The sequence below is a fragment of the Eptatretus burgeri genome, chromosome 1 (genome assembly GCF_056783735.1).
Source record: "Eptatretus burgeri isolate ZD-2024b chromosome 1, Ebu_testis_v1, whole genome shotgun sequence".
Lineage (NCBI taxonomy): Eukaryota > Metazoa > Chordata > Myxini > Myxiniformes > Myxinidae > Eptatretus > Eptatretus burgeri.
Window position 1 is genome coordinate 39,884,418 of NC_140961.1, and position 26,267 is coordinate 39,910,684.

Here is a 26,267-nt window from a genome sequence, read left to right on the forward strand (position 1 = left end):
ATGATCCGAAATGCCTTGGTTTCCAAAGCGTGAGGCTGAGAATGGTGGAAGGCAGGAGCACCAGCCCAGAGGGGAGAGCAATACTCCATCAGGCTATGGACAAAAGCTTTGTAAGTGGTCAGGAGCTCAGGTGGGCCAAGGAAGGACTTTGCACGACGGAGGATTCCCAGTCGGCGACTGGCTTTGGAGGCAAGGTTTGAAATGTGGCTCTCCCAGGAAACGTCATGGCAGATAGTGAGACCTAGAAGCTTGAAAGAAAGGACTTCTTCCAGAGGATTGTTGAGAAAGTGGATTCTAAACGGTCCTTTCAGAGAGACATAGTGAGAGTGTGAGATTTGTCCAGATTGAAAGACATGTTCCATGTGTTGGACCAGTTTGTGATTTTATCCAGATCTGTAGTGAGTGAAGAAGCTGCTGCTTGCCGGTCTGAGGGATGATCGATGGTACGGCAGAGGGTGGAGTCATCAGAAAAGAGATATAGAGGATTTTCCAGAGAGTCGGAGAGTCATTGATGAAACCCAGAAAAAGAACAGGGCCCAGAACGCTACCTTGAGGAACTCCAGCCTGGACAGGAAGAGGGGATGAAAGAACTCCATTTAGAGCCACACGTTAACTCCGAAAGTAGAGGAAGTCTGTGAGCCACGAGTGGAGATGGCCTTGGATACCATAGGAAGAGAATTTGGTGAGTAGGGCAGGGTGCCAGACTGTGTCAAAAGCACGTGATATGTCCAGGGATACGGCTCGGATTTCCTGTCTGGCATTGAGGACCTCCATCCATTGATGGGAGAGCAGAAGCAGCATATCCAGGGTAGAGTGACCTGGTCTGAAACCAAATTGATGATCGGAAATCAAGCCATTGGAGAAGAGGAAGGATTTCATATCTGAAGCGATGATGGATTCCATAACCTTGCTGATGATTGGGAGAAGGCTGATTGGTCTGTAGTTGCAGGGATCTGTTTTTGCACCTTTTTTATGCAGGGCAGTAATGTTTGCAGATTTCCAAGCAGATGGCAGATGACCTTGAGCAAATGAGAGGGTGAATAGAACAGAGAGAGGGTGAGCAAGAGCAGAAGAGCAGGTTTTTAGGACACATGGGCTGATGCCGTCTGGACCGGTTCCAGAATCTGAGTCGAGGTTTGACAGCAAGCTCTCCACCTTGTCAGGAGAAAAGGACACAGAGTCCAGGGACAGTTGGGTGCGACGGGGTAAGGTGGGTATAGAAAGTGATGGGTTTTGGACACAAGATTTAGCTGCAAACACTGAGTTTAGGCATTCAGCCTTTTCACGTGTGGTATCAGCAGCGCGGCCATTTGAGGTGAGGGAGGGGATGGAGGGGGAACATACACCAGAAACAGATTTGATTAGATGCCACCAGGATTTTGAGGGAAAGAAGTTTGAGAGTTCAGACTTGAGATGAGAAAGATGTTGTTTTCTGGCTCTCCTGAGGGTAGATACACACTTGTTCCGAGTTTTATGGAAGGAACTGAGATTACCCTCAATTGGGTTTGCTTTCCATGAGGCAAAGGCAAGTTGTTTCAGGACAACTGCCTCGACATAAGCTTCAGTGAACCAAGGGCGGGAGGAAGTATAGGATAACTGAAGACGAGAGGGGATAAATCTGTGCATGAGGAAGAGCAAGTTTCTTTGAAGGAATTCCCAGGATGAGTTGATGTTGGAGAAAGTAGCAATGGGAGACCAGTCTATAAGTTTGATGGCTGCTTGGAGACCCTGCCAGTCGGCTTGAGTGAAATGCCAGACTCGACGGCGGTGAGGTGGTTCTCTGATAACAGCCAGAGAGATGTCCACTTTGACAAGGACGTGGTCAGAAGAACCGATTGGAGCGGAGGAAGAGCAGCAGATATTGTCAGGGAAATTTGTCAAAATCAGATCTAGAAGAGATGGAGTACCATTGGTTGAGATCCGGGTCGGGAAGTTGACCGATTGAGTCGGTCCCAATGAGTCACAGAAAGCTTTTGCTGAGGTACCATGACAGGTGAGAGAGGTACCCACACCTAGCCAACTGGCATGATGACAATTGAAGTCGCCACATGAGGAAGAGAGAGTTTGGATGAGAAGATAGAAGATGGTCCATGTTTTCCGATGGTGAGGTGTAGATGGAGTTATCACTGTTAGGTGGATGGTACAGTACACATATAAACATGAGGTGGGAGTGGAGGGAAGCCAAAGCCAGAGATATTCCTGGGGGAGGGAGGGCAGTGCATGGAGAGTGAGGAATAGAATCTTTGATGAAGAGAGCAACACCTCCACCAGGACGAGGCTCAGGTCTGTCTTACTGGAAGAGGGAGCAACCAAGGAGAGATACTTGGGAGTCAGACACGTCTTGGGGGAGGAAAGTTTCTGTTAAGCAGATTAAGTCTGGTTTGTCAGTGGCAACCTGTATGGAAAGATCTGAAAGGTTTTGAGCGAAGGCCCCAGATATTTGAGGTCCACACTTTTTATGAAGAGGAAGGGGAGGAGGCTTTGGGTGCAGGGGGTGGGAGGGGAGGGGGAGGGTAGGACAAGGGATGGGGGGGGGGGGGTAAGCAGGGTTGTTGAAAGAGTGTGGGGGATTGCAGAATAGCTAGGGGAGGGGCCGGATGAGGAGGAGAAAGGCTCTGTGGTACTGGTGAAGAGGGGGACAAGAGAGGGGGAAGAAGGCAGCTAAGGATTTGAGGAGGTGGAGTGAAGAGATGGAGGTGAGAGGGCAGTGAAGGAGGCAGCTTTGTGGATGAGAGGGGAGGGGGGCAACTTTGATAAGGATGAGAGAGGGGGTGAATGGTGGGAGAAAGGTGAGGGGGGAGTTTTTGAGAGAGGTGAGATCTTAAGACCTTTTCCAGGTCTTCAGGGTTTTCAAGGGTACTGGAGTTTTAATGGGGTGAATGTAGTTAATACACATACTCACTTCTCTGCAGACAAACAGGCAAACAAACAAATGAAAAAATCACTCATAGAGTGACACTTGTTGAAACGGAACGGCACTCAAAAGATCGCATACCTCGACCAGGCTGAACAGTTTACATTTTGTACCCCACTGATAGGTCGGATCTGAATCCGGACCTTAACCAAAATCGAATCTGCTTGTTATTGTCATCTCACCAACTCATCCACCTCGTTTTGTCATAACTCGTCCACAACATTTTGGGACACCATATCACGCTACATGAAAAATTCTCGTATCCCGATCCGGATTCGAATCTTCACCAAAATTGAATCAATTCATCCTTGTCACACGCTCAACCTGTCCACAAAGTTTCTGCGGAATCCATCCACAACGTTTTGAGATATTGTGCTGTGTATCGTTTTTGGCCCCATCTCTCAATGGTGACAAAGCACTTAAAAATGTAATAATTCTCGTATCCGGATACAGCTTCGGATCTTCACCAAAATTGAATTGATTCATCCTTGTCACACACCCAACCTGTCCACCAAGTTTGGTCCGAATCTGTCCACAACTTTTTGAGTTATCTTGTTCACAGATAAACATACAGACAGACAGTCAGGGGTGAAAACATAAACTCCATCCACCTTTGGTGGCAGAGGTAATTCAAGAGAATGCAAGATGTAAAAAAAAGTCTGCAAACTGCAAACTAGGTACTTGAGACTGTGTAAAGTTGAACTGAATTAAATTATCCAAAAATATAAAAATGCTGGTGACACGGAGAGAGAGGATGAGAGGAGAGTGGAGAGAAGGGGGAGAGAGGAGACAGAAGGGATAGAGGGGATAGAGTATTGGGACGAGAGTCAAGAGGGTGGGAGTAGAGAGGAGCGAGAGAGGGGAGAACACAAAGATATGCAAGACGTCAACAATAAATTAGAGAAAATTGGACAGCTGACAGATGGATGGACAGATGGACGGACAGATGCAGCACAGTTTGCGAGGAAACCTCCATCCATGGCAGAGATGATAGCATTGCGGGACAAAGACGTGCAATGAATTGTGGGAGAATATGTGTGAAACTTGCACGTTTGACACCAACAGACAAAAAAACAAAAACGTTTATTTTAGTGAAACAAATAAAAAAATTCAATTAAAAAAAAAAACAAATAAATTGAGATCTTTTACACGAACAAACAAAACAGTGCAATGTGCAGAAAAGGGTTCACGTTATAAAGATGTTTTATGTGTAAAATGATTGCCATGAGACATGAAGGAAGGAGGTTTTGGAAAGAATATTTTCTTTTCCACCCCTTTGTTGTTCCACTATTTTTGCTTTGCCTAATTTTGTGTCAGTTAACCCTTTCCCCTCTGTCATTTTAGTCTTCCCTGAGCCTCGATACTTGTATAAAAACTGTAATACTTCTCTTCTTTCCTGCCCAGCTATGTGGGATTCGTCCATTTCTTCCTTCCTTCTCAGTGTTTAGTCAAACAATCTTCCTTCCAGCTTTGTAATTACATCCTCTTTTCTTTCCAGCTCAGTAATTAGCCACATTCTTCCTTCCTGCTGAATAATTACATCCTCTTTTTCCTTCCTGCTCGGTAATTAGCCACATTCTTCCTTCTTGCCGAGTAATTAGCCACATTCTTCCTTTCTGCTGAATAATTACATCTTTTCCTTCCTGCTCAGTAATTAGCCACATTCTTCCTTCTTGCCGAGTAATTAGCCACATTCTTCCTTCTTGCCGAGTAATTAGCCACATTCTTCCTTCCTGCTGAATAATTACATCCTCTTTTTCCTTCCTGCTCGGTAATTAGCCACATTCTTCCTTCTTGCCGAGTAATTAGCCACATTCTTCCTTTCTGCTGAATAATTACATCTTTTCCTTCCTGCTCAGTAATTAGCCACATTCTTCCTTCTTGCCGAGTAATTAGCCACATTCTTCCTTCTTGCCGAGTAATTAGCCACAATCTTCCTTCCTGCTGAATAATTACATCCTCTTTTCCTTCCTGCTCAGTAATTAGCCACATTCTTCCTTCCTGCTGAATAATTACATCCTCTTTTTCCTTCCTGCTCAGTGATTAGCCACAATCTTCCTTCCTGCTGAATAATTACATCCTCTTTTCCTTCCTGCTCAGTAATTAGCCACATTCTTCCTTCCTGCTGAATAATTACATCCTCTTTTTCCTTCCTGCTCAGTGATTAGCCACAATCTTCCTTCCTGCTGAATAATTACATCCTCTTTTCCTTCCTGCTCAGTAATTAGCCACATTCTTCCTTCCTGCTGAATAATTACATCCTCTTTTTCCTTCCTGCTCGGTAATTAGCCACATTCTTCCTTCTTGCCGAGTAATTAGCCACAATCTTCCTTCCTGCTGAATAATTACATCCTCTTTTCCTTCCTGCTCAGTAATTAGCCACATTCTTCCTTCCTGCTGAATAATTACATCCTCTTTTTCCTTCCTGCTCAGTGATTAGCCACAATCTTCCTTCCTGCTGAATAATTACATCCTCTTTTCCTTCCTGCTCAGTAATTAGCCACATTCTTCCTTCCTGCTGAATAATTACATCCTCTTTTTCCTTCCTGCTCAGTGATTAGCCACAATCTTCCTTCCTGCTGAATAATTACATCCTCTTTTCCTTCCTGCTCAGTAATTAGCCACATTCTTCCTTCCTGCTGAATAATTACATCCTCTTTTTCCTTCCTGCTCGGTAATTAGCCACATTCTTCCTTCTTGCCGAGTAATTAGCCACATTCTTCCTTTCTGCTGAATAATTACATCCTCTTTTTCTTCCTGCTCAGTAATTAGCCACATTCTTCCTTCCTGCTGAATAATTACATCCTCTTTTTCCTTCCTGCTCAGTGATTAGCCACAATCTTCCTTCCTGCTGAATAATTACATCCTCTTTTCCTTCCTGCTCAGTAATTAGCCACATTCTTCCTTCTTGCCGAGTAATTAGCTCTTCTCTTCCTTCCAGCTCAGTAATTAGCCACATTCTTCCTTCTTGCCGAGTAATTAGCCACAATCTTCCTTCCTGCTGAATAATTACATCCTCTTTTCCTTCCACCTCAGTGATTAGTCACCTTCTTCCTTCCTGCCGAGTAATTAGCTCCTCTCTTCCTTCCTGCTCACCGATTAGCCATCTTCTTCATTCCTGCTGAGTAATTAGCTCCTATCTTCCTTGCAGCCAAGTGGTTAGCCACCTTCTTCATCCTGCCGAATAGTTAGCTCCTCTCTTCCTTCCTGCTCACCGATTAGCCATCTTCTTCATTCCTGCTGAGTAATTAGCTCCTCTCTTCCTTGCAGCCAAGTGGTTAGCCACCTTCTTCATCCTGCCGAGTAATTAGCTCCTCTCTTCCTTCCTGCTCACCGATTAGCCATCTTCTTCATTACTGCTGAGTAATTAGCTCCTCTCTTCCTTGCAGCCAAGTGATTAGCCACCTTCTTCCTTCCTGCCGAATAGTTAGCTCCTCTCTTCCTTCCTGCTCACCAATTCGCTACCTTCTTCCTTCCTGCTCATTGATTAACCACCTTCTTCCTTCCAGCAAGTAATTAGCTACTTTCTTCATTCCAGCCCAGTGATTAGCCACCTTATTCCTTCCTGCCAAGTAATTAGCCCTCTTTTCCTTCCTGCTCAGTGATTCGTTATCTCTTCCTTCCAGCCCAGTAATTAACCACCTTTATCATTCCGGCCAAGTGATTAACTCCCCTTTTCCTTCATGGCCAGTGATTAGCTCCCTTCACCCATTCCAGCTCGGTCATTAGCTCCCCTCTTCCAGCCTGTTCATTGACTGGTTCCACACGTTTTTTTCAGCTTTGGTGCATGTGGTGCGGTTGTTGCATCGCTGTTCTCTGCCTCCTTCCTGTCAAAGTTCTCCCCTACTGCCCCCACCCCTCCCCCGTATCTCGCCTTTCAGGCTTCTCCACTCCTCTTGCACCCACTCTTTTTCAGGCTTCCACCCCCCCACTGCCTACAGATTCACAAACCCCTCTCCTAACCCCCCCCCCACATTTTCAGGTTTACACCTCACCTGCCCTCTCTCCCTACATTGTCAGGCATCCACCTCACAAACCCTTTCCATTCTTACCCTCGCTTGAAGGGAAAGGCTTTTGTAATCAGTCTGTATCAGTGAGTGACTATGTCAGTGGATGAGTCCGCAGGCAGATTTACAGTATCGTACTTTAATAATACAGAGATAATTTATTATCAGATCCACTGCAACCTTCAGTACATACCTTGAGGAGGCTCTGCATTGTTAAAATCTCTGTCTTTTCTACCATCGCATTTATATTCCTGGACTTCTCTCCAACCTGCTTGGTGAGCTGATGGACGAGTGCTCCTGCTTGTGAGAAATATGCAGGATGCTGTATGTGTGCAGTTGCTGTCAGCTAATGTGCATATGCAACAACCTGCATTTAAAGCCTCACTTTGTGCTGCAGGCACACATTGCAGAGCTCTTGATCTTGCACAATGTCAAACCTCTCCTTCTATTCTCTCTCTCCCTCTCTAACATTCCCCCCTTCCCTTCTATGCTGTGCTTCCTTTCTCTTTCCTTACTCCTTTGCCCGAAGCTCACACATCATCTCGAGCTCTAACCTTATACAGTACGTCTCCAGAAAAAAAAAAAAATATATATATATATATATATATATATATATATATATATATATATATATATATATATATATATATATATATATGGACTTTAATATTTCAGAAAAATTGATTAAATATCATGGACAGGTGATGTTAAGTGTAACTAATATCTCACAGGTGGCATTCGTGTCATCAGTCCAATTCCACATCATCAGTCAGCTGTTATCCATAAGGCAGTGCAGAATGACAAGATTGTATACCATTTGATGTCTGTCTGTCTGTCTGTCTGTCTCTCTATCTCTCTATCTCTCTATCTCTCTCTCCCCCTGTCTCTGTCTCTGTCTCTGTCTCTGTCTCTGTCTCTGTCTCTGTCTCTGTCTCTGTCTCTGTCTCTGTCTCTGTCTCTGTCTCTGTCTCTGTCTCTGTCTCTCTCTCTCTCTCTCTCTCTCTCTCTCTCTCTCTCTCTCTCTCTCTCTCTCTCTCTCTCTCTCTCTTATATATCCAAGCTGGCTTCTATGGAAGGAATGCACCTTGAAATCCTCTGCAGAGACAAGTCATTGCCCAGCCACTCTCAGCTCCTAACAATGTATGAAGCCTTCATTCACAATGGCATGGCGTATTGATGTCCTTTATGGGCTGGTGCTGCAAGATCTCAAGAAAGGACCTGAGGCTAATTTGAGTTCCTTAACTGGAGGCTGATGTACAAGGCCCGCTCCCCTCCCGAATCCCACTGCAAACAGGTGAGAGGGCTAGCAGTTTTCTTTTGTCCCATTTCTAGTCTCGCCCCACCTGCCCTCAGCTATATTTGTACATCATGAGCGTCACCAGGTCACACTTGCTGAGCTAGCAAACCCAACCCTTGTTAGCCACATGAAATACAATCCAACTGTTAACCCCGACTCTTTGTCTCCCCTTTCTCTCGACTGTGGAAAGAATATTTACGTGGGGCTTTCAAAAAGATCCGTGAATTCAGATACTCAGAATAGTCCAAAAGTAAAACCTTAAAATATAAACCCATCAATTTATATGATTAATAAGAAAAACATTTTATAGCGAGATATTGCAAAAAAAAAAAAAAAATACATTGGCATGTCTCGGACTATTGCGATTATCTCATTCCAATCATATTTTGACCACTCTCGTACATTAATGACGACGACTTCATCAGTTGGGGAAACAGCTAGTGCCCAGTTCCCAATTAATCACACAGGATGATGTCGGCCAGAATGGTTAGCAGACAAGCTATGCCATTTGAGATGAAGGGAAGTAAGCCGTTTTACAGCAAAGGTTAATTAAAGAAGAAAAACACAAGCAAGCCACTTCTGCCCAAATGGCTTCATCCATAATCACAAAACAATGAAAGGACTTGCAATTCTGGCCAAGACCTCCACCTGAAGGATGGATCGGAGCTTAGCCCGTTTCTTGAGTCAGGGCACGAGTTTCATCCTGGGTGATGCTAATCCGGCTGCCCACGTCAAATTTCATATGGCACCGTTAAAATATGGCCAATTCAAAACGCAAGTTCAGGGTACGTCAAATGTTACAATGTTTTTCCTGCTTCATTTGGTCCTGTCCAAATGGTATCCACCTTGCGTCTTTGGTTGGTCAGACTAAATAGTTTTCTGTAATGATGGAGGATTCTGCATGGGAGGATAAGGAGGAGTGTGGAGTGGGAGAAAGGCAAAGAACAACAGGGATTTAGAAAGAGTAGAGGGACGACGGATGGGATGGTCATGCTGGGACAGTTGGTGGATAAGAGGTTGGAGATGCAAGATGAAATGGTATTGGGATTCGTGGATCTTGAGAAGGCCAACAACACTGTCCTGAGAGAGATGGTGATGGCGACACTGAGATGGATGGAGTGCCTGAAGCAGAAGTTTGGTTTGTGGAACAGATAGATGTACAAGGGAACAAAGAGAAGAGTTTTGGTTGGTCCTGGGATGTCGGAGGAGTTCAGCGTGAACATTGGGTTTAGGCAGAGAAGCTCTCTCGGCTCACTCATGTTTATCATGGTGATGGAGCTGCTGGGCAGGAATGTAAAAATGAAAGGTATTCTGGTTAGGATGTTGTATGTGGACGATCTGGCTGTTGTAGTGGAGAGTGAGCGGGAGAAGCAGGAGGTACTGGGGGAATGGAAGGCAGGAGGCATTCTGGAAACATGGATTGAAGATGAGTATGGAGAAGACGGAGGCAATGTGGGATGGGCATTGGAGAAAGGAAATGAATATCAGGTTAGAGGGAAAGGAAATCAGGCAGGGAAATAGGTTTGAGTATCTGGGAGGAACAGTGACCAGGGATAGTAGTTCATAGGCAGAGGTGTGAAGGAGGATTTAGGTGGGCGCGAATGCATGGAGGACGGAGGGAGTAATGGCAGACAGAAAAATATCAAGGAAATTGAAAGGGAAAGTTCTGGTATCTTATGTAACACCGGCCTGCCTTTACAGTCTGGAGAAGGTGGCACTGACAGGGAGACAACAACAGAGGTTGCAGGTTTGCGAGAACAACTGGGTCAGGAGAATTGCGTGAGTGAAGAGGGTGGATAAAAGGAAGATGGATGAACTGAGGGAGGAGATTGGTGTGCAGATGAGATTGACAGAGAGATTCATAAAGAGCCAGCTGAAGTGGGCTGGACACTTGATGCGGATGGAGGAAGAGAGAATGGCAAAGAAAGTGGAAAGGTGGAAGGAGTAAGGAAGGAGGAAAAGAGATAGACTGTGGTTGAGATGTGAAGACTGTATGAGGAGGGATATCAATAAGGTGGGAGTGGTTGAAAAATGGAGACGGTTGGCTGAGGCCAGAGGGAAGTGGAAGAGTACAGTGTTCTTGGCAGGGCAGAAGCTTGGTACCATTCGGCCTCACCCCATATAAAGGGAAGCGAGGAAGAAGAAGAAGAAGAAGAAGAAGAAGAAGAAGAAGAAGAAGAAGAAGAAGAAGAAGAAGAAGAAGAAGAAGAAGAAGAAGAAGAAGAAGAAGAAGAAGAAGAAGAAGAAGAAGAAGAAGAAGAAGAAGAAGAAGAAGAAGAAGAAGAAGAAGAAGAAGAAGAAGAAGAAGAAGAAGAAGAAGAAGAAGAAGAAGAAGAAGAAGAAGAAGAAGAAGAAGAAGAAGAAGAAGAAGAAGAAGAAGAAGAAGAAGAAGAAGGATGCTTTAATGGGAAATGAATGGATTATTGATATACTGTCGGACCCCGCTAGTTGCAAGGGATACGTTCCGAGAAAATGCCACGACTCGCGGACATTGTTTCAATGGGAAAAAGGGGAACAGGTTCCCGGCGGTTAGTGATTCATGAGGGAAAATCAAAAATCCCATGAAAAAGTGCGGCTACACCGACAAAAAAAAACCGTGAATACGTGAAGCACAGGGCCGCGAATGTTGAAGCAGGTCGCATTTTATAAACCGCGAATACGCGGGGTCTACGACTAGCGGGATCTGACGGTACATACGAAAACACATCCAAACGAACGACCCGACGGGAAAATAAAATCCCACATATACACTTTCTTTTGTTATCCTTTCACAATTTTTTTTTAGGTTTCACAGACTTTTGAGTTAATCTGCCGAAGAAATAAAAACTTTTGGCTGACCGATGTTTGTTGATGCTCGGGTGGGTTGCTGTGCATGCTGGTTTTGCAGAGTTGCCTATTCCTGCATCTATATACTGTATTTCCCTTCATTTCGAGAGCGTCACATGGTAGCTTATTATGAACAACATCAAGTTGAACTGTAGTTACAACCTGTTGATTATTTTATAGATTGAAAAAAAAAAAACATAGAAAAGCATGTGTGAGCAGATGGGACCGCCATCTTTATGCAGCCCTTCCCCCTCCATGCTCCTGAGACAGCACTACACCTGCACATATACCAATACAGCTTTAAGCTGGCAGTGAATGCACAAGGAATATGGTAACAACAAACGGATCCTCACTTGATCTGAGAATTGTCGTGACACAGCTCTGGCCTGGGTCTATGGGTGCGATCCCTCAGCCGAAACTGTGCGACCTGCAGAGGAGACCTCTTTGCCCACAGCGCCGCTCGGATCTTCTCAATCAACATCTCCGTGTGGAAGATTTCCTGCTGGGTCTGTCACACAGTTAAAAATGCATCGTCAATGACATGCACTTTACAGCAGGCAGCTGCTGAATCATAGCCAAATACAATCACATGGCTGGGCCTTTTCTGTACCATCCCTGGTGGGCCAGGTTCCTGTGCACCATATGAGACGGACTCGCGGACCGGTATTCAAGTGGCACTTGGCTGCTTCGATCGATGGGGAAACATAACGATGTGGATATACCAAAGTTGCTGATATAGTGGACTATCATCCAAGCTTTTGTTCCTAAGGATTGTCTGCGATTGAACTGAAAAAAATCTCACAGATTGAAAAAGGAATAATTAATAATTTAATGGATCTAACTCCGATAACATCTGTCTGCATATTACATAAACGAGAAGGGCACTCGGTAAAGCGCGTACCTCCGCCACGCAATACCTGATCCACGAGAACATATCGGGCCCAATACATTTTTGAAACATCATGCTATAAAGTACTATATCGTTTTTGGCCCTCTCTCTCAATGGTGAAGAGTCACTTTGAAAATTAAATAATTCTCGTATCCAGATCCGGATTCGGATCTTCACCAAAACTAAATCAGTTCTTCCTTGTCACACACCGAATCTGTCCACAAAATTTCATCCGGATCCGTCCTCAACTTTTTGAGATATCCTGTACACAGACAAACAAACAAACAAACAAGCAAAGAGACAGAAAGGGATGAAAACATAACCTCCTTCACCCTCGTTGGTGGAGGTAACCAGCATGTAGCTTGGTGTTTCAGAAAGACCTTGCCTCAAAGGTTCAAACAGCACAAAAGGATCAGGTTCAGTTCCCAAATTATTTTTATAATGTCTCTACCTCTTTTTCTGCCTTTGTTCTTGATAAACAGCCAAGTTGGTGATAAATGAGCATTGGTGATGAGAAAATTTATATTGTAATATTTTGGTAATTCAACAAATCCGATTTACTTCATAAAAGGCCCCATTGTATGTTCCTCTGAAAACAACAGAACGACAGGTGACATTTTACTCAAGGAAACTTAGGCACAGGAGGTCATTTGGCCCATCATACCGGTGCCATATCCACACAGTGCAAATTCTACAGAAAATTCAAGCAGAAAAGTTGTGCAGGATACTGGAACACAATGATCCACTTATTATTTAGAAACACTGCAAGTTCTTCAACAATCTAAATGCAAAAAGGACAGCCAGATTTACTTTCCCATCCAAACGATGGCGTGTTCCGAGACGCAGCATGTCCTGATGGCAGACCGACAGCTTTGATTGACGTTTGAGCTCATCGGGGATCAAATTCATGCCAAAGAGATGGATATAGTGAGCAGTTGTGCTGTTATCCGCACCAACTGTGTTTATGGCCATCAAAGTCTGCAGATTAATTGGCATCCCAGCAAAAGCTCTAAACATTGTTGCAATCTCCCATGATGAAGCCAGAGCACAAGGCCCGTCGAGTCAGGATGATTGCCTCTATGCTTTACCACCTCTCCTCCGGTCTTTCTCTGAATTCTCAGTTCACCAAGCCCTCCCCAGATCCTCCAGAACACACGTGTTTTTCCATTAACTCCAAAATGTCAGGCTTTCCACCCACCTGCATTATTTTGTTCCTCTTTATTCTCCAAGGTGGAACTGCTTTCCTGAGGTTGTTCAATTGCCTCTTCCCATTCAAAGCTTCAAGCAGGCAGTACATCACCACCTTGTGTCATTTCCACCATATCCACAATCTTTTCCACCACCATTAACCCGGCATAAATCAACACTCTTACTTGCAAGTGACCATTTCATCTATCTCTATATCTCTATATCTCTATATCTCTATATCTCTATATCTCTATATCTCTATATCTCTATATCTCTATCTCTATCTCTATCTCTATCTCTATCTCTATCTCTATCTCTATCTCTATCTCTATCTCTATCTCTATCTCTATCTCTATCTCTCTCTCTCTCTCTCTCCATTTCCTGTTCATCAATTCCCTTATTTTTGTGCAACTGTGGCTCCACTGCCCCACTCAAGGTGTAAAATAAACTTGGGGTTTAATTAGCCGTAAGATTGTTCCAGTTAATTTAAACATCTTTGTCAAACTGCACAAAACGCTGCTCAGGCACACAAGTCAAGGCCGTAGGCCTTTCAGTGCATCCCAGACCACGGTCTCAAAGAGCCAGCTTGAAATGCGACGAAGGCAGCCTGGGCACACCAGTCGAGCTTGCGGTCGAAGGTGTTTGCTGCAAGGCCCAAGAGAAATGCCACGAATATTATGGTGAAACAGTTTGTTGTGGCTGCAGATGCTGCACAGAATATGTACTGTACATCCTTCACTTGTTATGGTTACATTAAAAACTTTGTTCCAATTTCATGACTTAAAAAATAACTCCAAGGGCCTTCGAACTGCAGAATATTTGCTGGGGTGCATAGATTACGTTAGATCCAATAAGGAATGATCTATATTAAAGTAGAGCAACGTGTGGACACACACACACACACAGACACACACCCACCACATAGACCCCATGGGAAATGATGAGGCTCACGATACTAGGATGTGAACAGATCATCACGAAAACAGATTTCCCTTGGGGCATCAAAGTTTCCCAGGCCATGACAAAAAGAAGGGCCTAGTTTGTAGGTTAATGAGCTAGAAAACGAGGAGGCCATCATCTGAAGACCCTTGTAATTTGGTAGCCACAATATGACTGAATTGATGAATTACCTGGAAGTGCTGGTGAAGACTTGAGGATTAGTCTGAACTCTGAAGAGGATGGATATTTTGCAGAGCAATGTGTTGGATGGTTATTATAGAACACCGGTAGCACAATCATCAAAACAACATGGTAATTATTAATTGTGACAGTTTTTAAAATAAGGAACTACTTTTTAACACAACAAATTATATTGATTAATTTCCATCTACCGTCAACGTAACATGATGTGACAACACCAGTAACACTCAATGGCTGGCGTAGCATCTCCATAGGGAGAATCTATTTATAAAACTTACACATGGAGGTTGTGGAGGGGGATGGATGAAATTCAGGCCAGTGCATATAGGGGGCGGCGTGGAGTGGAGTGGGATGGTGGAGCTTATACTTCTTCCATATATGCGTGTGGAATGAATAGATTGGCCCAAACTGAGGCACTGGACATGCGAAGTCCAGTGGTGTTTAAGTGTGCCAATAGTGCCACCTGTTGGTGTGGATGATACAATTCATGTAGCTTTTGCCATCTTGGCAACAAGTAACAAATGACAACAACAACAACAACAACAACAACAAAAAAGTTACCTTTGGAGAACATGGAGATATACCTGTGGTTTTATGTGTCAATGGTTGTTGTTCATTGTAGCTACTATAGTGTTTGTAACAAGTATATTACGTTGTTATGAATGTCCTCACCTGAGACATGTTCACCTGGAGCTTATCACGTGCCTCCATCACATCCCTAATCCGAGCTTTGAATGTGGCGTTCACCGTGATGAACTTCCGCCAGAGGTCTTCAGGTGTGAATTTGAGGAGCCCCTCGGCTGCTCGGCGTTGCTGCAAAGACGCTGCACGTTCACTTTGCGAGCGAGTTATGTTTTGCTCCGTAGACTTTGCCCATGATTCTGGAGTCATTGTTCTAAGGGAGGGGAGGTGGATGATCAAAGGACAAAGGATTGAAAATCCCCCCCCCAAGTTACATCACCGATGTTGTAAAGCCCCTTCCAAAAATAATATAAAATAAAATACACCTCAGTCATAAAACCCCATAACTTTTTCACTTTTGAAAACTCTCAAGGAAGACTCAGATTCCATCACACACCCAAACACCCTTGAACCTCAAGATTTTTATCACCTGACTATCAAACACACAAGAAACAGTATGTAGTACTAAAAGGGCACTCGGTGGAGCGCATATCTCCGCCACACAATGGCTGATCCACGAGAACATATCGGCCCAATACATTTTTGAAATATCATGTCATATAGTACGATATCGTTTTTGGCTCCATCTCTCAATGGTGAAGAATCACTTTTAAAATTAAATAATTCTCTTACCAGATACAGATTCGGATCTTCATCAAAATCGAATCAATTCTTCCTCGTCACACACCCAACGTGTCCACCAACTTTCGTCTGAATCCGTCCACAACTTTTTGAGATATCGTGCTATATATCGGTTTTGGCCCCATCTCTCATTGGTGAAGAATCACTTTTAAAATCCTAGTAGTCGGATCCGGATCCGGATCTTCACCAACATCTAATCAGTTCGTCCTTGTCACACACTGAACCCGTTCACAAATTTCATCTGAATCCATCCATAACTTTTTGAGATATCCTGCACACAGACATACAAACAAACAAACAAACAGACAGGTCAGGTCAGATATGGGAGCATGTGTCGGAGCAGCGCGTTGCTGCGCCCACTTTCTGCCGATACTCGAGGGGCCTCCGTCTGGCCACCCCCCAAGCCGATGCCTGGTCCATCCCCATCTCCTTGAGATGCTTAAGGGGTGAAAACATAACCTCCTTCACCTTTGGTGGCAGATGTAATAAAAACGTTTTTATATTCATATGCAGCCTATTGCTGGTGGCTGCATCATTTTCTGGGAGCACATCTGCACCAGTGATGAAATGCCCCTGTTACCAGTAAGCTGGTACTCATTTTGCCCATCTCAGAAGGATGACAGGCTGAGTTAATCCACCTGGTGTTAATTCAACAGCACAACAGGGGCTTGACCTGACGACCCATTCAAGAGCCTAAGATCTTAAGCCAGCCACATATATCTATATATTACTAAAACTCCCATCTTGTATGCATGTATGTATGTTCCTGAAATACAGCTAAAACGGTACATGATAGCACAATTTTTTTAGGGCCACCTTACTCACCATTCTCCTGCGGTGTGCAGTATCAAGTTTCATTCAAATTGGGCAACGAAAAAAATTATTAAAAAATCAATTCCCGATTCAGTCAAGTACTCTTTGGGAGAATTTGATCAATGTAAACAACCTCAGTGGTATAGTTCTCTGGAGATATCTTTTGTTTTTTTGTTTTTTGTTTTTTCTTGAAATTGTTTTTTTATCAACCGCTCTCACAACCGGAACCCAACGGGTTCACGGGTCGTCAAGTTAACCATAAAACCAACACCAGACTTTGTTAAAAATCAAACGTAGCAGCAGCAGCAGCAGCAGCAGCGACTATGACTGTAGGATAGTCTGGAAGTACACACACTCACCTCTAAGGTATTTAGCTTGGGTTCAAAATCTCGGTCCAGCTATAAACTGCCATCTTGGGGTTTCACACGCACGACGATCCATGGATGTGCGCGCCGTCCCTCGGATGAATATTAAACTGGGTGTCCCATATGGCAGAATTAGTTGGTGGTGGTTGAAGATCCTACAGTATCCTTCGCGGAGAGTTGGCGAGCTATCACCCAAACTCTGAACAAATTACAAATCCTTCATCTCACCTACAGGGGGTGCAACAGCTGTATTAGCAACACAACTGCCCTACCCAGTCAATGATGCTACCTCCAGTCTGGTGCTATATACACAAGAAAAAGCAGAACAGATTCAAATAGTCCCACTTTATTGTGGAGTTAGCTGGGAGAACGTTATTTTGGGAAGGGGAGGGGGGAGGGGGGACAAGTCCTTCACGAACTCGCTGGTGAGGCCTGACCCTTCACTGCAAGTGGTAGGAGTTTGATATTTGTCCAGGGTTCTAGTGATAACGTGCCTACTCTTTACAAAGGATACCAGGGATCTCCCACATCCACCACGAAGCAGGGCTTGCTGATCTCCCTGAATGCGAAACACCAGGGTGACAGATTTTAGCTGGATCGAGGTCAAACCCAGGCTTGATGGCTCAGAAGGGAGTGTGCATACCTTTAGGCTATCCTCACAGCCCTTAAACACACACGACCTAAAATTAACATTTGTGACCTGAAGCCGTCGCTCGACTGTCACCCCCAGATTAAAGGCAATTGTAGCATTTACTCTCCTTTCTGCCTCTGAACCTGGATTCCAATGCCACGGAGTGATTCAATCTGAAGGGTGAATACCAATTGCAGTATGGTCATTAAGAGATGTGAAAGTTCAAATTCCATTTGCCTTAAATACATGTACATTGCACTACCTTCACCCACCGATATCACCCTCACCTTCATTGGACATCTCTGTGACTCATTGTTACATCAAGACTGATCGTTTGTGCAAATTATGTAAAGGCAATCCTCATCTCATTTCATCTTGACATGTTACTTTAAAGCAAATATCTCAAATTATTTGCATTGTTATTTTGGAGCAGTCAATCGGGTTACTATTTCATTGATCAATGAGTCAGAGTGAAATGAAAAATTGTTTAACCGACACAAACGTGTAAAAGCATTGTGATGCAGCTATATGGCAGGTGAGACGTCATTACATAGTGGACGCGTAATGCAGAGGAAAGCCGTAATTGGCCAGATGCTTGTGAAATTGCTGGTTGCCAGCTCGTTGCCAATTTCAAGCGAGCAACTGCTAGGTTTACTTGGAATTCCACAATGCTATGCCACTAATAAACGTGCAAATGGAAAACCTTTTTTTGGAAAATGGCATTATAGAAAAGTTGATTCACTTTAACTTTATGTCGAGGATAAATGATTGGTGAAACAGAACCAACTAGGGAGGCACTCGGTAGAGCGCATACCTCCGCCAGGCTGAACAGTTCACGTTTTGAATCCCACTGATAGGCCGCATCTGGATCCGGAGCTGAACCCGAAATCTAATCAGGTTGCTCTTGTCACAAACCCAACATGTCCACCAAGTTTCGTCCAAATCCGTCCACAATTTTTTGAGACAACATGCTATACAGTATATCGTTTTTGGCCCTATCTCTCAATGGTTAAGAATCACTTAAGAAATTCTAGTAACCAGATCCGGATCTTCACCAAAATACAAGCAATTTGTCCTTGCCACAAACCCAATCTGCCCACCAAGTTCCGTCCTAATCCGTCAATAACTCTTTGAGATATCCTGCTCACAAACATGGGTGAAAACATAACCTCCGTCCGCCTTCCGTGGCAGAGGTAACTATGGCAGGTGGTTTGATGACGTCACAATGGCTAGTCCTTTGATAACAGCCAATGAAAGAAAACCCATGCCTACTTTGGTCACATTATCCAAAAAACAAATTATACTGCCATGTGCCCTGTTTTGTAACATTATTATGAAAGCAAGGCATAATATAACAGTACTACTGGTTGAACTCTATTTAATAACATTTATATACTCAACAGCAATATTTGTGCAATGGAGTAATTTATACAAACTTGGGGAGAAAAAAAATCATTTGATATGGTGTGGAGTGTATCTGAAGTTTTAAGAGTTGAGGTTTGTATGAACACAAGTTATTGCGTTGAAGTTTTGGATTATGTAATCCGTCTGCACCATGGATTTATTAAGATGGAGAAAGTTTTTGTGAACAGGTCCAGAGTGACACGCTCTCCGAGGACGTGACTCGCTATCCATGGGTGTGTCTCACTATTCTGAGTGGCACTCACTATCTGAGGGTGACACTCCGTATTTAAGGGTGTGACTCGCTCAACACGGTGAGACCAACATGCTGAGGGGGGTGAGATTCGCTCTTCTAAGGGGACAATTCGCTCTCCCATGGTGTCATTTGCTATCTGAGGACGTAACGTGAACTGAGGATGCTATCTGCAGCAATGGACCCCTGACCTATTGATGTCATGACATGTTTACCAGAAATAATTCTGAGGAAAAGAAAGTAAATGTGGTTTGATTGGCCATCTTGATTTCCAGATGATGTCTGCAATACTTACTCAACAGACAGTGACGATATTTACTCTTTTACTCAAGCTCACCCATAACCTCTGCCTCTTCGGTTTGTATGGCAACAGCATCTAGAAACTGATCCGGTGAATCAAACCCCTGAGTGTTCCCTAGAATTTCTCAATGTGTAAACATGTCTTCAATAAGTTATAGATCCAGTCTAGCATCAAACCCCTGATTATTCCCCAGAATTTCTCAATGTGTAAACATGTCTTCAATAAGCGAGAGGGCCAGTCTCGCAGCAACATGCATCACAAGATGCACTGCCACACCGTCCCGTGCCGCCAACATATTCCCTATTTGCCGCATGGCCCGTATTCCATATTTTGATGTGAACGCTAAAATTTTACTGCGGATCAAAATTACTGGGAGTTAGTACGGACTAGTTACGACGGATGATCTGTGTGAACACAACTCAAGAGGTGAAGGAGAAAGGAAAGCAAGTTGTGTGAATGATTGAAGAAATGTAGAATACGGTGTGACACAAACATATTGTTGCTCAAGGTGTCATTGGGGAAGCAGGAGAGGTTCCCCATCATCCGCAGCTTGTAACACTTTTCATCAATGTATTGGGCCTCCCACTTGTTGTCCAAATCCTTCCCGAGGTTGCGCAAAACCAAGCGGTTCTCTCTGAAAAAAAAAAAAAAAAACAAAGGAAAAGGGATGGTGAAGATGGAACGCGTGAGCCCAGTTTGGTTTCGATGAATGGAAAGATCAAGCAAAGCAAAATGGCTGCTTACGCAAGCTGGGCGTTGCATTTCTCAATTTGCTCTTTCATTTTCAGCTGGTAGCACCTCACAAGCTCTTCCTCCTTGGATGGGAAATAGACAATTAATGGAGGTGGTCAAAGGCCCATTCACTCATATTTAACAATTTGTTTAAGTGAACCCTCTAGTGCAATGATCCCAAAAGCCGGTAAGGACTCTATGACAATGTAACCTGAAGCAATTGCTTCTCCACTTCATCGTTGACGAGATCGTTGTCCAAACGTCTTTCGCGGTGGTACAAGCACTGCTGTACAACCTGTTGGAAACACGACGACGGCTCAAACATTTCAGAACAACAGCCATTCAGGCAGGACCTACATATGCATGACTCATTCAATTTCCTGCTTAATATGGTCATGAAACCCAAGGAGGACTTATCACCCGACCCAGGTTTGGCATTTCAAAGATAACCAGGTCACCAGGGTTTATAATCGTGCGACCACATGACAACAACAGGCAGTTACAGCCTGTTATCTGAATGAATATATTTCCTAACAAAGTGTTGAACTGTACCACGATTGCATACTTTTTCCAAGGGCCATCTTAACATGTTTGGGGTGTGGTTGTGCTGGTGGAGAGAACGAATGCCACGTACAGTAAGTGGCCCCACTTAAGCAACCTTCAAATAGCCAAAAAAAAAAAAAACATAAAACACCAACCACAACTACGACCACTACTATTCCATTAATGAGCCCAATTATTCCCACGTTCTTGTGGGTTCGGCCAGGGAACGTTTTAGCCTGAAGACTTTCACGAACCAGCTGGCCAGGCTTTCCGTTCAACTTAAGGTGGCATGAGTTTGTAATTCGTCCAGGGTGCCGACGATAACTTGTCTGTGGGATCGTTAACATCCACCAATGATCGGTGCTTCCAGACAGGTCCTCCGGCTTAATGTCGGTCCAATGAATGGCACACACATTGACGAATCGCCCTGCCTGTGAAACACTAGGGTGACAGTTTATGGCTGGGTTGAGATTCGAACCTAGGCTAGACAGCTCAAAAGGCACATGCGCACAATGCATACTTCACTCGAGGATATCCTGCCAGCCCTGATCAGTCAAAAAGTGATTTATAATAAATTACAAAATTTGTTCAGACATCATGTACCACGCAAGGCCATGACATTAATTACACTGGAAGCCTTACTTGCCACACTTAAGTGGGATGTCACAGAAGTCGAGATTTTGCAAAACATAATTTTGGATCTTCATTATCGACGGATATCTTATCCCTTCCTGGGTCATAGAACTTTGCAGTAAATTGCTGATCATTTTCATCCTGGAAAATGATCTTTCATCCATGAAGTGCAACTTCAACGGCAGGAAAAGCTGACTTTTAATTTTCCGTTTAAAACAGGGAAAACATCTCAGGAGCCACGTACGATCCCATCACCGAACCAACACTGTAGACTGCACAGAGTGATACCATACACTGGAGATGTGCAATCAGGCGACATGGGCCATGTACTAATATTTGCCATTGGCCTAGAATTGTAATTTTAGAATGTTAGGGTTTGGTGGTATTATTTTTATATCCAAGGAATTCAATCGGAGGGATTAATTAAACCTCTTGAGTCTTTCTCTAATGAAGGAGTGCATAATATGCACTGCACTAGATAGTTTTGGGTTGATGGGTGATTGTATACACGTCTATTATGTAGTGATTGTGACGTATTGAATTCTGAAGTATTGAATTGTGATGTATTGAAAGCGAAAATGCTGTTTGTGTTTGTTCACTCCTCCATCCATCCTACAACCCTCTGCAGGCTGACAGGATGGCATTAAGGCACGCACACTACTTCCACGCCATCCTATGCATATGACGTCACTGAAAAACAATGTAACAATTGCTTTGGGTTACATAGTTAGGAGAGCAAACTATAAGAGAGAGGCCAAGCGGTGCAAGAGCAAAACCCAAAATGAAATGAGAAGGTAGGCACGATCCAATATAATGTGTAAATAAATATGTTCACCCGCAGCGGACGTTGCAGTTCAACTAACGACCTCTCGAGTCGTTTCTTCATGGAGTTGAGGGCGGTGGTTTCAGCAAACATGTCGTCAGTCTCACTTCTCAGCTTGTTTCGCCAGAAGGAGATGTCTTTCACCCGCTCAGCGAGAGAGTGGTTGGTCGAACACTGCGTTTGATAGGTCTGCTGGTCGGTCGCTTGCAGGTACTTCAATGTTTCGAACCGCTGACGTTCTGAGGTGTGCAGGGAATTCTGGACAGGACATGGGAAAGAAAGCCCAATAAGCACAGACCATGCAGGGAATTCCTTCCTAATCGCTTGAATTTCAGACCGTGCGTGACGTACTTACCCAAGTGGTTGTTGTCGAGATAAGCGCACAGGGGGGCTGGGGGACACCCTGAGAGTTCACAGATTAGTCGGGGTTAAATAGAGGTCATGGTGGTGCTGTGTTCAGGGAGAGACGGAGAGTGTATGTGTCCTTCAACAGCTATGACCAGTATTCATGCCATCATGGATCTTTTATCAAACGACATCACTAGATTTGATGGTTTACAATGGTCAGGAGCGTCCACTCCGAATCTGGGAGGTCGGTGGTTCAAACCCGACCAGATTGAGTCATAACAAAGACTTAAAAATGGAGCGTGCTGCTTCCTTGCTTGACAGGATCAGCAATTTTACGAGGATAGAGTATGCATGGACAAACAACCATAGGTTGATAACCATTGCATATGCTTGATGGGACAGGATGGGACTAATGGGTAATGGCATCCTGCTTTGAAAGTTCCTTGCAAAGGAACTCATATAATTCAAACGAGGTCTATGATTGGCTTAAAAGGCCGAATCCATTGTGACTCAGGAAATTTGCCAAGCAGGTTTGTAGGCCAAAATAGAGAGAGACCCGGAAAAACAATGGGGGTAGGGAAGAATGAGGGGTGGATAAGACCGATGGACACACGACCAAATTCTCAGAGATGAAAAAAACAGTACTGCGCGTCTTGAGGCTCACCTGGATCAGGAGCAACAGTCACTCAACCCCCCCCCCCCCCCGCAGACCTTGATTTTTTTAATGCCGAGAATAAACTTCGGAACATCATAGGTGATGAAGGTTGTGGTCAAGTTTCTTCAAAATTGTGTGTGTATTTTCGGAGAAGAGAGCAAATACCTATTTTGGGGGGGGGGGTCAACCCCCCCTATTAAACCCCATTGATGAGGGCAGATTTTGGTGCCATCAATACAACTTCGTTGGGCATCAGATATGAAGGTTGTGGTCAAGTTTCATCAAAATTATGTGTTTGGTTTTTGTGATAATGACTGCTTACAGACTCACTCACTCACTCACTCACGGACACTGCTCCATCGCATAAGCTCACCGGACTAAATCCCAGGTGAGAACATAATGGAAATTTAGAAGATAGTCCTCGGGGTGAAGGTGGGGGTTGATGTGTGGTTGAGGGGGGGGGATGGGAGGTGAGCGAGTGGATGGGGGGAAGTCAACAGGTGTAGAAAAGATCATGGTTTTGGATGGAGGACGATAAGAGATGGTGGTGAACAGCTGTTTTGAAGACCTGGAGGGAAGAATGAGATGGAAGAGGATGTGGAAGTTTATTCCTCAGGTGGAATAATAGAGGAACGAATGAGTGGAGGTAGCAATGATCATGGATGAACGTCGTTTCACCAGAAGGGGCGGTTGATTGTGGACCGTGTGTGCAGAGGGGACAAGACCAGAAAGGAGGTGGAAGACGACAAAGACCACCGACCTATCTGCGACGGTGAAGTGATAAGCCCATATATTCAGATGCATCACGGGAGATTCCAATGATCTTGAATCCTTGGTTTCCATGGCGTCAAGCTGAGAAAGGAGTGAGGCAGGGGAGCCAGCCCAGAGGGGAGAGTAGAACTACATCAAGCTGTGGATGAAGGCATTCCAGGTGTATATAAGTTCAGGTGTTCCAAGGAAGGACTGTATACGACAGAGGATGCCCAGTCAGCGATTGGCTTTGGAGGCCAATGTTGAAGTGAGGTTTGTTCAAGAATGATGTTTGACTGATACTGAGACCCAGGAGTTTGAATGACTGAACTTCTCAAGAGGGTTTTCCAGACTGACCTTGACGAGAGAGAGTGAGAGTGAGAGTGAGAGTGAGAGTGAGAGACAGAGCGGGAGAGAGGGAGGGAGGGAGAGAGTGGGAGAGCGGGAGAGAGAGGGAGGGAGGGAGAGAGTGGGAGAGTGGGAGAGCGGGAGAGAGAGGGAGGGAGGGAGAGAGTGGGAGAGCGGGAGAGAGAGGGAGGAAGAGAGAGGGAGAGAGGGAGGGAGAGAGAGGGAGAGAGGGAAGGAGGAAGAGAGACGGAGGGAGGGAGAGAGGGAGAGAGAGGGAGGGAGAGGGAGAGAGAGGGAGAGAGAGGGAGAGAGAGCGGGAGAGAGAGGGAGAGAGCGGGAGAGAGAGGGAGAGAGCGGGAGAGAGGGAGGGAGGAAGAGAGAGGGAGAGAGAGGGAGGGAGGGGGAGAGAGACTGAGGGAGAGAGACTGAGGGAGAGAGAGGGAGGGAGAGAGAGGGGGGGAGAGAGACTGAGGGAGAGAGACTGAGGGAGAGAGACTGAGGGAGAGAGACTGAGGGAGAGAGACTGAGGGAGAGAGACTGAGGGAGAGAGACTGAGGGAGAGAGACTGAGGGAGAGAGACTGAGGGAGAGAGACGGAGGGAGAGAGACGGAGGGAGAGAGACGGAGGGAGAGAGACGGAGGGAGAGAGACGGAGGGAGAGAGACGGAGGGAGAGAGACGGAGGGAGAGAGACGGAGGGAGAGAGACGGAGGGAGAGAGACGGAGGGAGAGAGACGGAGGGAGAGAGACGGGGAGGGAGAGAGGGAGAGAGTGAAAGAGAGAGAGGGAGAGGGAGAGAGGGAGGGAGGGAGAGAGTGGGAGAGAGGGAGAGGGAAAGGGAGAGAGGGAGGGAGGGAGAGATTGAGGGAAAGAGAGAGGGAGAGAGGGAGGGAGAGAGTGGGAGAGAGGGAGAGGGAGAGAGGGAGGGAGAGAGTGGGAGAGAGGGAGAGGGAAAGGGAGAGAGGGAGGGAGGGAGAGATTGAGGGAAAGAGAGAGGGAGAGGGAGGGAGGGAGAGAGTGGGAGAGAGGGAGAGGGAAAGGGAGAGAGGGAGGGAGGGAGAGAGGGAGGGAGAGAGGGAGGGAGAGAGAGGGAGGGAGAGAGAGGGAGGGAGAGAGAGGGAGGGAGAGAGAGGGAGGGAGGGAGGGATTTCTCATGCTTGAAAGATATATTCCAAGTGTTTAACGATTTTGTGATTTTGTCACTATCTAGGAAGAAGAGGCTGCTGCCTGTCTGTCAGAAGGATGAGGAAGGTCACAGCAGGGAGTGGAGTTTTCAGCAAAAAAGATAAAGAGGATTTTCCAGAGGGTCAGAGAGATCATTGATGAAGATTAGGGATAAGATGTGGCCTCGAACACCAGCCCGGGGTCCTCCAACCTTGACATGGAGAGGAGGAGATGAAAAGGTTCCGTTGACAGAGCCACACGTTGTCCACGAGAGTGGAGCAAGTCACGAATCCAAGACACGTGACGAAAATGACCATTTTGTGTGCACGTGCATATCCATGGATGTTACATGTTGTTGGTCCAATGTCAGGTCACGACCACGGAGGTTGTTCCAATGGATATGAAGGTGGAGAAAGGATCCCAAGTCTGACACAGGGCGCTGATCCTCTCGCTCCCTGATGACGGACTAAGTATTACTCATTCAGATATACATTACATCCTCATTCTTGTTCCTTAATTCCCACGAAAACGATGCCAATTGTACAAAATCCCCACATGGAGACGAATTATCGGGATTGACAATGGACGAGGCGGACAAACGAGCTCGCGGTGACAAACAGGATGGAGAAAGGTGTTCAAACACGGCCTTGTAATGTGGTGTCAACAAACACCCGCACTCCCAGCACTCACTCTCCGCTGAACAATCAAATGGTTCACTTATTACTTCGTTTCCGTTCCGAGGTGATGTCGCTTTACCCCTTGTACAAACGAACGTCCCAATGGAAACGAATTGAGTTGTGGTTAATGTATATTTGTGGTTAACAAGTGAGGAACGGCTTGCTCCAAGCATACAACACGTTCTTCTGACACGTACCTTTATTTGGGCGGTGTATAGGCAACTCACAGCTGTCTCAATCGCTCCCGA

General features: G+C 45.1%; 1 protein-coding gene across 10 annotated transcripts in view; it reads right to left on the bottom strand.

Annotated features, from left to right (window-relative positions):
- Positions 1-26,267, bottom strand: part of TEKT3 (tektin 3) — a 62,802-nt gene that overhangs the window by 24,510 nt on the left and 12,025 nt on the right. For 9 of the 10 annotated variants that reach the window (XM_085880401.1, XM_085880393.1, XM_085880356.1 and 6 more), the window contains 6 exons: positions 22,092-22,337; positions 20,292-20,375; positions 20,093-20,163; positions 19,842-19,982; positions 14,934-15,156; positions 11,398-11,552 (listed from right to left, as the gene is read on the bottom strand). In XM_085880401.1, the coding sequence (XP_085736527.1) occupies positions 11,398-11,552; positions 14,934-15,156; positions 19,842-19,982; positions 20,093-20,163; positions 20,292-20,375; positions 22,092-22,337 (920 nt within the window). Of the gene's footprint in view, positions 1-11,397; positions 11,553-14,539; positions 14,725-14,933; positions 15,157-19,841; positions 19,983-20,092; positions 20,164-20,291; positions 20,376-22,091; positions 22,338-26,267 lie in introns of those variants that run through there. The other variant, XR_015057984.1, reaches the window with a different exon arrangement.